This window comes from Microtus oregoni, unplaced genomic scaffold (genome assembly GCF_018167655.1).
Source record: "Microtus oregoni isolate MIOR12 unplaced genomic scaffold, Mior012 000018F_ref0000195, whole genome shotgun sequence".
In the NCBI taxonomy this organism is placed as follows: domain Eukaryota; kingdom Metazoa; phylum Chordata; class Mammalia; order Rodentia; family Cricetidae; genus Microtus; species Microtus oregoni.
Window position 1 is genome coordinate 37,103,300 of NW_024543077.1, and position 13,654 is coordinate 37,116,953.

Sequence of the window (13,654 nt, forward strand, 5' to 3'; positions counted from 1 at the left end):
TATGTTGTAACAGGAGAGCGAGCCCGGGCGTGACAGTGAGGGTCTGTAATCCTGGTTCTCTGGAGGCTCGGCCAAAGGATCAGGAGTTTGAGGCCAGCATGTGCTGTACAAGATGACCCTGTCTTGAACCATAAAACAACAATAAGCCGGGCGGTGGTGGCGCACGCCTGTAATCCCAGCACTCGGGAGGCAGAGGCAGGCGGATCTCTGTGAGTTCGAGACCAGCCTGGTCTACAGAGCTAGTTCCAGGACAGGCTCCAAAACCACAGAGAAACCTTGTCTCGAAAAAAACCAAAAAAAAAAAAAAAAAAAAAAAAAACAATAAACGTTTCACACAGAATACACAGGTCAGGAGGCTGCGAGATGCTAAAGGAACTTGCTAACAGGCCTGACTGCCTGTTCAATCCCTGTGATCCACACAGTGGAAAGAAAAACCTGCTTTCCTCAAATCACTTTCTGACCTCCACACATGCCCCGTGACACGTACGTGCCTACACACATACATGTATTAAATAAACAAAGTTTAAGAATTGTCTTAGGATTTCTATTGCTACCATAAAACACCATGACCAAAAAGCAGCTTGGGGAGGAAAGGGTTTTTATTTCACTTACACTTCCTTATCACTGTTCATCATCGAAGGAAGTTGGGACAGGAACTCAATCAGGGCAGGAACCTGAAGGCAGGAGCTGATGCAGAGGCCATGGAGGTGATAATTACTGGCTTGCTCTCCATGGCTTGCTCGGCCTGCTTTTTTTTTTTTTTTTTTTTTTTTTTTTTTTTTTTTGGTTTTTTCGAGACAGGGTTTCTCTGTAGTTTTGGAGCCTGTCCTGGAACTAGCTCTTGTAGACCAGGCTGGCCTCGAACTCACAGAGATCTGCCTGCCTCTGCCTCCCGAGTGCTGGGATTAAAGGCGTGCGCCACCATCGCCCGGCTCGGCCTGCTTTCTTGTAGAATCCAAGACTGCCAGCACCTCCTACAATGGGCTGCTCCCCCCATCAATCACTAATTAAGAAAATACCCCACAGGCTTGTCTGCAGCCTGATCTCATGGAGGCATTTTCTTAACTGAGGTTCCCTCCTCTCGGATGACCTTAGCTTGTGTCAAGCTGACATAAAATTATCCAGGACAAAAATTAGAAAAGCTAAGCAGAGGAAGAGACCTGGTCAGTCGTCCTCATCAACTTAGACCGTGAAACCCAACATGGACAAGTTCAACAGAACCGCCATATACAGACAGCTCATGCATGCTTCAGCATTGCCAGGGCAGAAATTTCATGCTTTTCAAGTCAGAAGTTAGTAGCAATTTAAGTGAATAATCATAATTTCCAGCTCTTTTGTGAAGTCACCATTATCAGACAGCATCACTTGAATTGGAAGATACTACGTTTATGGTGAGGGCCTGTTGTTTGTCCCGGCCACCTGGCTAGTTTACACCTGAAATAACCACACGGAAACTTTTTATTTAATTAAAACACTGCTTGGCCTTTAGCTCTAACTTCTTATTGGCTAACTCTTACATATTAGTTTAACCCATCTCCATTAATCTGTGTATCGCCACACGGCAGTGACTTACCGGAGATTCTAAACGGGCGTCCATCTCAGGCAGAGGATCCATGGCTTCTCTCACTTTGCCCTTCTTCCTCCCAGCATTCAGAACAGGAATGGGGTCCAACATCAAGGTGTGGAGCGTGGGAAGAGAGGAGTGAGCAGGCGGGACCGTAGCCTTTTGGTACCCCAAAGCCATGTCTCAACCTGGTCCAGCCTCTCAAAAGCCATTGGCTGAAGGTTCCCCATCACAGAAACAAACAAATGTTCAACAAACTTAGCCATCAAAACAACTCTGAGATTCCATCTTACACCTCTCAGAATTGCTAGGATCAAAAATCCAAGAGACAGTTCATGCTGGAGAGAATGTGGAGCAAGGGGAACACTCCTCTGTTGCTGGTGGGAGAGCAAACTTGTACAGTTGCTTTGGAAATCAACATGGCAGTTTCTCAGAAAATTGGGAATCAATCTACCATAAGACCCAACTATACCACTCTTGAGCATATACCCAAAGGATGCTCAGTAATAACCTAAGAACATGTTGTAGACCTACTTAAACTAAGCAAAGATGTGTTACATTTCTTTATGCTGCAGAATATTACTTTTTGACAAGGTGTGTTACATTTGTGTTGTGGAATTACTTTTTGACAAGGTGTGTTACATTTGTGTTGTGGAATATTACTTTTTGACAAGGTGTGTTACATTTGTGTTGTGGAATATTACTTTTTGGCAAAGTGTGTTACATTTGTGTTGTGGAATATTACTTTTTGACATGGTGTGTTACATGTTTATGCTGCATGGGTTTAGGGATGTAAAGATGTGTTGCTTTCTCTGCCTAAGGCACCTGGCTGTCTAATAAAAAGCTGAACGGCCAATAACTAGGCAGCAGAGAGATAGGTGGGGCTGTTGGGCAGAGAACAGCCATCACTCCTCCAGCAGTTCTTTATAGGTCAGGATTGTTTCAGCTAGCTCGAGGTGTCTTTTTTGTTTTTGTTTTGTTTTCCATATGAAGAAGTTGAGAATCAAGTTGAGAATCGTCCTTTCAAGGTCTGTTAAAAAAAAAATTGTGGGGGCTGGAGAGATGGCTCAGAGGTTAAGAGTATTGCCTGCTCTTCCAAAGGTCCTAAGTTCAATTCCCAGCATCTACATGGTGGCTCACAACCATCTGTAATGGGGTCTGGTGCCCTCTTCTAGCCTGCAGGCAGACACACAGACAGAATATTGTATACATAATAAATAAATAAATATGAAAAAAATTGTGTTGGAATTTTGATGTTGATTGCGTTGAATCTGTAGATTGTTTTTACTATGTTAATTCTCCTGATCCATAAGCACAGGAGATCTTTCCATCTTCTGACATCTTCTTCAATTTCTTCCTTCAAAGACTTGAAGTTTTTGATCATACAGATCTTCCACTTGCCTCATTAGAGTTACCCCCAGATGATTTATATTGTTTGAGGCTATTGCGAAAGGTGGTGTTTCCCTGATTTCTTTCTCAGCCTGTTTATCATTTGGGTGTAGGAGGGCTACTGATTTTTTTTGAGTTAATCTCGTATCCAGTCACTTTGCTGAAAATGTTTATCACCTGTGAGAATTTGATGGTGAACTTTTAGGGTCACTTATGTATAATCTCTGCAAATAGCAATATGTTGACTTCTTCCTTTCCAATTTGTGTCCCCTTGATCTCTTTCAGTTGTCTAACTGCTCTGACTAAAACTTCAAGTACTACATTGAATAGATATGGAGAGAGTGGAGTTTTGCCTTCTTTATGATTTAAATAGAATTGATTTGGGTTTCTAAGTTAATGTTGGCTATATGCCTGCTGTAAATTGCCTTTATTATGTTAGGTCTATTGTATCCCTAATCTCCCCAGGACTTTTATCATGAAGCAGTGACAGATTTATTTCAAAGGCCTTTTCTACATCTAATGAGATGGTCATGTGGTTTTTTTCCCTTTGGGTTTGTTTATATGGTGGATCACATTTATTTATTTTCCTGTATTAAACCATCCCTGCATCTCTGCAATGAAGCCTGCTTGATCATGGTGGATGATCTTTGGATGTGTTCTTGGATTCAGTTTGTAAGTATTTTATTGAGTAGTTTTGCATCCATGTTCATAAGGGAAATTGGTCTAAAATTCTCTATCTTTGTTGATTCTTTATGTGGTTTGGACGTCAGGGTAACTGTGGCCTTCTGAAGCGAATTTAGCAATGGTCCTTCTGTTTCTACTTTGTGTAATAATTTGAGTCATATTGGTGTTAATTCTTGGAAAGTCTGGTGGAATTCTATGATAAAACCATCATGCCTTGGGTTTTTATTCATTGGGAGACTTTTAATGACTGCTCCTGTTTCACTAGGGTTTATAGGTCTATTTAAATTGTTTTTATGACCTTGATTTAACTTTGCTAAGTGGTTATGTATCAAGAAAATTACACATTTCTTTTAGATTTACCAATTTTGTGGAATACGGGTTTTAAAAGTATGATTCTTTGGATTTTCAGTTTCTGATGATTACTTTTTTGTTCTAGAGCTTGCAAGTATGTTATTAAATTACTATTATGAGATAGTCCCTATTTATTTTAAGTAGGCACTTAGTGCTATGAACCTGTCTCTCAGCAATGCTTTCTTTGTGTACCATAGGTTTGGGTATTTTGTGTATTCCTTTTCATTCAGTTCTAGAAAGTCTTTAATTTCTTTCTTTTCTTTCTTTCTTTTTTTTTTTTTTTTTTTTTTTTTTTTGGTTTTTCAAGACAGGGTTTCTCTGTGGTTTTGGAGCCTGTCCTGGAACTAGCTCTTGTAGACCAGGTTGGTCTCGAACTCACAGAGATCTGCCTGCCTCTGCCTCCCGAGTGCTGGGATTAAAGGCGTGCGCCACCACCACCTGGCTAACCGGCTAATTTCTTTTTTAATATCTGTCTTAACCCATTTCTCATTCAGTAGAGAGTCGTTCAGTTTTCATGAGTTTGTAAGAGTTCTGTTGTTTCTCATATCTGCCTTTAATCCATAATGGTCTGATAAGATACAGGGAGATATTTCAGTTTTCTCTTATCTGTTGGATCTTTGTGTCCAAGCTTGCGGCCAGTTTTTGAGAAAGTTTCCTGAGTTGTAGAGGAGAAGGTGTGTGTGTGTGTGTGTGTCTTTAAGGAAATGTTCTGTAAATATCTATTAGGTCCATTTGGTTTATAAATTCAGCTCTCCAGCCGTTCCCTGTTTAGTTTTTCTCTGCATGACCTCTGCCTTGGCGAGAGTCCCCCACGATCAGTGTGTGAAGGTCAGTGTATGACTTAGGCTGTGGAAGTGTTTCTTTTACAAACTTGGGTGCCATGGTGTCTGAGACATAGATGTTAAGAATTGAAATGTCAGCCAGGTGTGGTGGCGCACACCTTTGATCCCAGTGCTCAAGAGGCAGAGGCAGGTGGATCTCTGTGAGTTCCAGAATGGCCTGGTCTACAAAGTAAGTTCCAGGACATCCAGGGCTACACAGAGAAACCCTGCCTCCAAAAGCCAAATAAATAAATACATTGAAATGTATACCTTGGTGGATTTTTCCTTTGAAGAATATGTAGTGTCCTTCCTGATCTCTTTTGATCAGTTTTGGTTTGAAGTCTATTTTGTCGGATGGCTACGGCAGCTTGTTTCTTAGGTCCATTTGCTCAGAATATTCTTTTCCAACCTGAGGTAATATCTATCCTTGTTTTAAGGTGTGTTTCTTGGATGCAACAAAAGGATGGATCCTGTTTTCACATCTATTCTGTTAGTCTGTGTCTTTTTATTGGGGAATTGAGACCACTGATATTGAGAGATATCAATGACCAGTGATTGTTGATTCTTGTTATTTTGTTGTTGTTGATGATGATGGTGGTGTGTGTGTGTGTATGTTGTTGTTGGTATGTGTGTGGTGGCGGTGGTGGTGGTGTGTGTGTTGGTGGTGGTAGTGTGTGTGTGTGTCCCTTTTGTTTTTGCTGGTGTGAGGTTATTCCCTATTTTTCATGGATTTCTAAGGTTGGAGTTTTCCTTCTAGCACCTTCTCTAGGGTTGGATTTGTAGATAGATATTTTTTTTTTTTTTTTTAAATATTTATTTATTTTGTATACAATATTCTGTCTGTATGACTGCAGGCCAGAAGAGGGCACCAGATCTCATTCCAGATGGTTGTAAGCCACCATGTGGTTGCTGGGAATTGAACTCAGGACCTTTGGAAGAGCAGGCAATGCTCTTAACCTCTGAGCCATCTCTCCAGCTCCGTAGATAGATATTATTAAAGTTTGACTTTATCACGGACTATTTTGCTTTATCCATCTATAGCGTTTGAAAGTTTTGCTGGGTATAGTAATCTGGGCTGGCACCTGTAACCTCTTAGAATCTGCAGCACATCTGTCTAGATTCTTCTGACTTTTAGAGTCTCCATTGAAAAGTCAGGTGTTATCTTAATAGGTCTGCTTTTATGTATTACTTGGTCTCTCCATTTGTTTTCTTTCTTCCTTCCTTTTTTTTTTTTTTTGAGACAGGGTTTTTTTTTTGTGTAACTTTGGAGTCTGTCCTGGAACTCACTCTGTAGACCAGGCTGGCCTGATGGTGGCAGGTGGATTTCTGTGAGTTTGAGACCAGCCTGGTCTACAAGAGCTAGTTTCTAGAACAGGCTTTAAAGCTACAGAGAAACCCTGATTCGAAAAAAAAAAAAAAAGAAGGAGGGAGATCATATCTGCAGACTGACAGGAATGAAAATGTGAAGGTTATGATGCAGAAACACGTCAGTCAACTCTAAAGAGCAAGGCTCTTTCTGTGAGAAAGGTCAGCATTGACATCACCATGCAAATTTATTGGACTTTTCCAAGGGGATGAACGGAATTTGTTGTCTTGGGACAGTCTCATTACAGCCCACGGTGGCCTTGCTCTCCTGATCTTCCTGCCCCTTCTTCCCGAATAGCACATGCTCCAGAATTTAACATCTACGACATACCTTTCTTTCTTTTTTCTCTTTCTGTCTTTAAATGGGCTGAAATAATTTAGCAAAGCTGGAATTAAGAGAACATTTAGATGTTGGGCTGTAGCGGTGCACACCTTTAATTCCAGCATTTGGGAGGCAGAGGCAGGTAGATGGATCTCTGTGAGTTTGAGGCCAGCCAGGTCTACACAGTGAGTTCCAGGACAGCCAGGGCTATATAGAGAGATCTCAGAAAACAGAAACGAACAGAGAGTGAGAGGGAGAGAGAGAATATTAAGATGAGTTTCAACTGTAATTGCTATCTATACTCAGGGAAAGTACTACACAATCCTAAATCTCTTCTTTCAATCCTAATTTTTTTTAAAAAAATTTATTAATTATGTATACAATATTCTGTCTGTGTGTATGCCTGCAGGCCAGAAGAGGACACCAGACCCCATTACAGATGGTTGTGAGCCACCATGTGGTTGCTGGGAATTGAACTCAGGACCTTTGGAAGAGCAGGCAATGCTCTTAACCTCTGAGCCATCTCTCCAGCCCCCTCAATCCTAAAATTTTAAAGATGGAAGAATGGAAGACATAGGTAGCCCTCTGCTGTCTCACAGACCCCTCCTCTATGTCTGGTATAGAGATGATATTTAAATTTTATTTGTCTGAAGTTCTCAATGCATTAGCGCAAGCACTAGTGATAAGAATTGGCGATTCCTGGTTCAAAAATGTTCTCCTCCAGGACCTGAGTTTGGTTCTTAGCATCCAGATCAGCAGCTCACAACCACCTGTGACTGGAGCTCCAGAGGATCTGGTGCCCTCTCTGGCCTCCAAGGACACACGTAGGGCACACACAGAGACATCTTCCTAGTCACATAACACTTCTAGGGGACAGTTCATCCCTGAGGAAGGGCAAGGCAGGAACTCAGCGTTGAGAGCCTGGAGGAAAGGACGGAAGTAGCACCCACGAAAGAACAGCTTATAAATTTCTCGACCAATGCTGGACCCTGTCCAGGGGTGGAATTGTACTACCCACAGTGGGCAGGGGCTTCCCACATCTGCCATCAATAGACAATACTTCACAGGCATGCCCATAGGACAATCTGATGGAGGCAATTCTATTTATTTATTTATTATGTATACAATATTCTGTCTGTGTGTATGCCTGCAGGCCAGAAGAGGGCACCAGACCCCATTACAGATGGTTGTGAGCCACCATGTGGTTGCTGGGAATTGAACTCAGGACTTTTGGTAGAGGAGGCAATGCTCTTAACCTCTGAGCCATCTCTCCAGCCCCCTGGTTTGTTTTTAGAAAAGACAGCGTAGCCCCAGTTGTCTTCGAACTCTTCGTAGACCAAGCACACCTTGAACTCAGAGATCTGCCTGCAGCTGCTGGGATTAAAGGTGTGCACCACTATTCCCCGGCCAGTTCCTGGGTTTGAATGCCTGGTCTGCAGCTTGAGATGCTATTGGGAGGCTGTGGAACTCTGTGGCTTAGCTATGAGAGCTGGTCACTTTGGGTGGACCTCGATGGTGAGACCAACCTCTGGCTCCAGCTCCAGACCTCTGCTTTGGAACTGTCAGGACGTGAGGATCTGCTCACCTCAGGCTCTGGCAGTTCTAAAGAGAGTCGTGTCCCGTGCCCCCCGCCAGTGCCCACAACTTCCCCAGCAGGATTAAATGTATCCCTTGGCACTCTGAGCCAAAACCTTTCTCCTTTGATGAAAAAGAAATTCTGGTAAAAGTGCTGTGGTTTTTTATTTTGAAGAGGTCTTGCTCCGAGGTCCTGCCCGGCCTCTAACTCCATGCTGGTTTTGAATTCCTTCCTACTTTTTCTTGCTTATGTATTTATTGAATCTTGTGTGTGTAAGTTTTTTATCTGCGTGTGTCCAGGGAGTTCAGAAAAAGGTGTCAGGTCACCTGGATCTCTGAGTTAGCTCACAGACGTGAACCTCTGGACCTGATCGTAGTGGCCCAGCACTCAAGGAAGCGAACAGCAAGGCTACAGAGTGAGACCCCCGTCTCCAAAAAGAGGAAAAACAATAAAACAGCAACGAACACAAACAAACAAAAACCCACAAGAAAACAAAAACCCTACAACGCTTAAAAACAGAAGGAAAACCTGGAATTTTGTTAATACATAAAACTGTATTAACACTCATCAGGGACTATTTCTTCCTGCTTCCGACTTGGAAAAAGAGAGCTAATTTAACTCTTTCTAACGCAAATAGCAAATAGACACTTTCTATCTCACGATGGCATTTTTTTTTTTTAATTTAGAATCTGAGTCTTTTATCTACGGGGAAACCAACTTGTCATTGAAAGAGTCCTTGGATTTAAGTGAGCGGACCACAGCAGCAACGTTCATCAGCGCCTCCTGTTTTCCACCCCCCCTCCATAACAGCCCCAGGCAATCTGATTGCAGCCTGGGTTAATTCCATGAAGATTCTGTGAAAATCTCCCCGCACCGTCCGGTGTGTGCTGTCCCTTAATTTTAGGGTGATTTTGCAGAATTGCGCTCCGGCAGGTGCTCGCTCACACACAGCTTTCCGAGAAGGCCACTGTGGTGCACCCTGCCCCGCCAGCGAACAGACAGTCGAAGGACACACGCCCGCGCGTGACGCAGCTTTGGTCACCCGCGACACAGACCTTGAAAGCGGCTCCGGACCCCGGCTTCCGCCCGCATCTTCCCCTTCGGCCTTGGCGGAGGGCGCACGGCTCTACCCGCGCCCGCTCCTCCTCCTCCCGCCGCCCCCTTCCCGGCGTGCCCCGCGCAGGCGTCCGCCGCGCCCCGCCCCCCGCGCCAGCGGCCGGCCCCCACATCCGGGTACCGACGCCCGCCAGCCGCCCAGACTCTGGCACTATGGTCATGGCGGAGGGGACGGCAGTGCTGAGGCGGAACCGGCCGGGCACGAAGGCGCAGGTATCGTCTCCGCGGCTTTCCTGTCGCGGACCTGGCGGCGCCGAGCAGCCCGGGAGAGGCCGGGCCGGGGCGAGCGGGTGGGGGTCGGGGCGTCCCGGAGCCGGGACACCCGGCCTGCGCTTCCGGAGCCGCCGAGCGCCCTGGAGGCCTGCGAGGCGCGGGGTCCCGGGGGTGTCCGGCGAGGCCCGGGGCTGGAGCCCGTCCCCGGCCGCTGCCCGCGGTGACTGGGGACCGGACGGGCGTCCCCGCGTCCTGCCACCGGCGTCCCGGCTGGAAGCACAGCCCAGCTCCTCTCCGCGCCGGCTTGGCCGCTGTCGTCCCTGGCCGCTCGCTGGTCGGCCCCGGCCAGTTTGTCCAGCCGGATGCAGGTGGCGATCGCTGGCTTCTTCCTCGGTTGTTTGTCTTTGCCACCACTCCCTCCGGCTTCCCCGCGGCTGCTCACCGGTCCGGCGAGTTTTTGCCACCAGGTTGCGACTTGTCCCGTGTCATTCCTTGCGAGTCTCCTTGCTGATGCGTGCGGACAATAGTCGGAGTGGGCTGATTATAACAGACCGAAAAAGCCCTCTGATGTCCCTTTTAGTAGGGCACCAGTGGGGAGTACATTGGTGCTGCTTACGATTTGCAAACCTGGGATGCATCCCGGTATAAAAACGAATTGACAGTCAAACTTGATGGGATTAATGGGCCCGCGGAAATGGCCTGTCACGGAGGGAGTAGATGTTCTAAAATGAGGAGAGATCTGTTTAAGATATAATTTTAGCAGCCAGTGTTCTTTTTGCTGCCTAGCCTGCTGCTGCTTTCCGTGGACTGAATACACTCTGTTGAAAAAAACCTAATTTTTTAAGAGACATGAAAATCAAGATACTTAAGCTACTAAGTTTTAGAGAATCCCCCTCTCCCCCAGACATGGTTTCTCTGTGTAGCCCTAGCTGTCCTGTAGCTCTGTAGACGAGTATACGAGGCTGGCCTCGAGCTCAGAGATCTGCCTGCTTCTGCCTCCCGCCACCGCGTCCGTTGTAGAGAACTGCTATTTCTCCTATTTGTTGTTGATTTTGACAAGGGTCTCAAAATCAGGCTACCCTCGAATTTACTACGTAGTTGAAGATAACCTTGGACTCAGGTCCTCCTGTTTCCACGGCTCCAAGGCTGAAATTGCAGTACGTACCACCGTGCAGGGATTATGAGGTGTTGGGAAATGATGAGCCCACAGGACCCTGTGCCTGTTGGAAACCGATCTACAGCCCTAGCCCTAGAGAATTGCTGCGAAAACCATTATGGATTTAATCCCAGCACTCGGGAGGCAGAGGTAGGCTGATCTCTGAGTTTGTGGCCAGCCTGGTCTCCAGAGTGAGTTTCGGCAGTTTGCCTTCGTTCTGTTGGAAATTTGTATACTATGTATACGTTTTTACTATTTGACAATCTTTCTAAGGGTTCTTTTTTCAAATAGCTATTGTTGTGTGTAGGCAACATTTTTTTCCCTGATTTTTAAGTGATCACTTTTTTTTTTAACTTCTTGGTGCTTGGGATTAAATCCAAGACTTTTTCTGTGGTAAATTAAATAGGTACTTTGTCTCTTGGCTGTATCCTTAGATGAGAGTTTTAAAATTTGAAAAAAATTATTTAGAATAAATACCACAACATGTCCTTTTGCATATGTGAATAAGATTAGGTAAAACGTAATAGAAAAAAAAATGAGGATTAGAAGAAAAAATTGCATTTAAGCAACCTTCCCTGTTTATCATACAGCTTTTCTTCACTCAAGTGGTCTGTTCCATAGTGTGTTGAACAGAGTTAAGTGGCTGAGAATGACCTTGAAATTCTCATCCTGCCTCCTTTCCTGAGTGCTAGTCAGGCATGTGCTGTAGAACATTTTGAAAGTTAGTTAGGCTAGAATATAGACAATACATGGTTGGTTTTTAACGTATGTTCACTGAGTTAAATGAGTACATTTATTGTTAGATTTTATTTTTTCCCCAAGCGTAACAAATGTCACAGTTATGTGTCAAAACATTTAATTCTGAGTTAACTTTTTTATTTTTGAGACAATTTTGCTTTATATCTTGTGCTGGCCTAAACTTTCTGTGGAGCCTAGATTGGCCTTGAACTCTTGATTCTCCTTGGACAGCTTCCCCGTCATTCATAGCTCTAGCTATCTCCATATCTGTATCTATAAAAACACACCATGCATCTATCACCACTCCATCTATCTCCGTGCATGCTGCTTGCTTGCTTATCTGTTTAGGGTCTTCCGTAGTCCAGGCTGGCCTGAAACACGGGTTGCCAAGGATGACCTTGAATTCCTTGTCCTCCTTCCTTTCTGGGCCATCACTGTTGATTTTGTTTTGAGGCAGGAACTTATATAGGAGCCTGGTTGTCCTGGAAACCACAGTGTAGTTCCTGTAAGCCATAAGCTCTTGATAGTCCTATCACAGCTTCCAAAATGAAGGGATTACAGACATGTATCTTCATTCCTGGTTTAATAATATTTTCATTTTTCGTTAATAATTTTAATCCTTTTTTGTTTTTGTTTTTGTTTTCCAAGGCATGGTTTCTCTGTGTAGCTCTGAAGCCTGTCCTGGAGCTTACTTTGAGACCATACTGTCCTTGAACTCACAGGGATCCACCTGCCTCTACCTCCCAAGTGCTGGGATTAAAGGCGCGTCACCACCACGTGGCTAATAATTTTAATCTTGAAAGGTTTTTTGTGTGTACTTGTGTGGGTGTCTTCTCTGTAGGTGTTCATGGAGACCAGAGGAAGCTGTCTCTCTCTGCCTTACTGCTTTTGACAGTTTCATCAGCGAGGCTGACTGTCTAGCCCGGGAGCTCCCAGAACTGCCAACTCTGCCTATGCTGGAATTACAAGCTTTTGTGACTCGCTGACTTGTTTGCTAGCCCATGTGCTCAGCGCTCTCTTTCTGTCTTTCTCTGTCTCTCTGTCTTGTCTGCTTTGACAGGGTCATTGTGTAGATCAGGCTGGCCTTGAACTCACAGAGTTCTTGCTTCAGGCCGTACCATCAGCACCCCCCCCCCCCCCCCGCCCTTTTAAATGTGGGTGCTGGAGATTCCGACTCAAGCCCTCTATAATCTTTTTTGACATTTTAACATTATTTTTTATTTATGTGTATGTGTGTGCGAGTGATTGAAATCTAGAAGAGGATGCTTGATCCCGTGGAACGGTCGATATGGGCAGTTGTGAGCCTCCTGACGGGGTGCCAGGAACTGAAACCAGGTCCTCTGCAAAAGCAGTAGTGTTCTGAACTGCTGAGCCCCTCCCCCGTCTACAATCTTTACAAATTATGTTAACAGTCTTGATTTTCTTCAAGTTATTTTAAGATTTGAGAGAGAGAGAGAGAGAGAGAGAGAGAGAGAGGAGAGAGAAGAGAGAGAATGTTGAGTCCAGGGGGTTAACTTGGGTTGTGATCCTCAATAACCCCCCCCCCTTTTTTTGATGTTTCTACTCCCCAGTACATGCACTGCTTAGAAGCAGTGTGCCCAGCTTGTGTTACATGGGTGCTGGGGATCTGAACTCAGACCATCACGGTTTCATGACAAGTGCTCTGTCAAGTGAGCCGTCTCCCAAGCTCTTGAACTTATTAGTAAAATATTACTTTTAAACAATAGGTTTCATTGTAACATTTCATGCATATATAATGTGTTTCCTTACTCACCCTCTATTACTTGCTGCTGTTCTCGCCCTCTCCCACTGATCTACTCTAACTCCTAAGTGGTCGCCCTTCTACTCTCATATCTTCATTTTCCTTCTTCTTTCTTCTGCGTACCTGTGTGTGGTCGGTGAACTTCCTTAGCGCTGTTTACTGTTGTGTGTGTGTGTGTGTGTGTGTGTGTGTGTGTGTGTGTATGTGATCAGTGAACTTCCTTAGGGCTGTTTACTGTTGTGTGTGTGTGTGTGTGTGATCGGTGAACTTCCTTAGGGCTGTTTACTGTTGTGTGTGTGTGTGATCAGTGAACTTCCTTAGGGTTGTTTACTGTTATGAAAACCTTAACAGTTGTTAGACCACCGAAGATAATGTCTCTTCACCCTAACATCTGCCCATAGATGCTTGGCACTTGCTTGGGGAAGAATCTTTCGAGCCTTCCCCATGACAGACCCAGTATGCTTTGAGTTTAAGAGAGCAGTGGCCATGTCATGTTGAGGACAGTGCCCTCCAACAGTCCTCTCCTTCCTTCAGTTCCAATCCTGGAACTTAGAGAGCCACTGCTTCTGCCTCCTGAGTGTTCATATTAAAGGTGTG

The 13,654-nt window shown here is 44.7% G+C and overlaps 1 protein-coding gene across 2 annotated transcripts in view; it reads left to right on the top strand.

Annotated features, from left to right (window-relative positions):
• Window positions 1-13,654, top strand: part of LOC121458721 (MOB-like protein phocein) — a 36,338-nt gene that overhangs the window by 7,139 nt on the left and 15,545 nt on the right. Inside the window, exon 1 of one of the 2 annotated variants that reach the window (XM_041668027.1) lies at window positions 9,291-9,401. The exons of the other annotated variant lie outside the window; for it this stretch is intronic. Within the exon in view, the coding sequence (XP_041523961.1) occupies window positions 9,342-9,401 (60 nt within the window). The 5' untranslated portion in view covers window positions 9,291-9,341. Of the gene's footprint in view, window positions 1-9,290; window positions 9,402-13,654 lie in introns of those variants that run through there. 2 annotated transcript variants of the gene reach the window in all.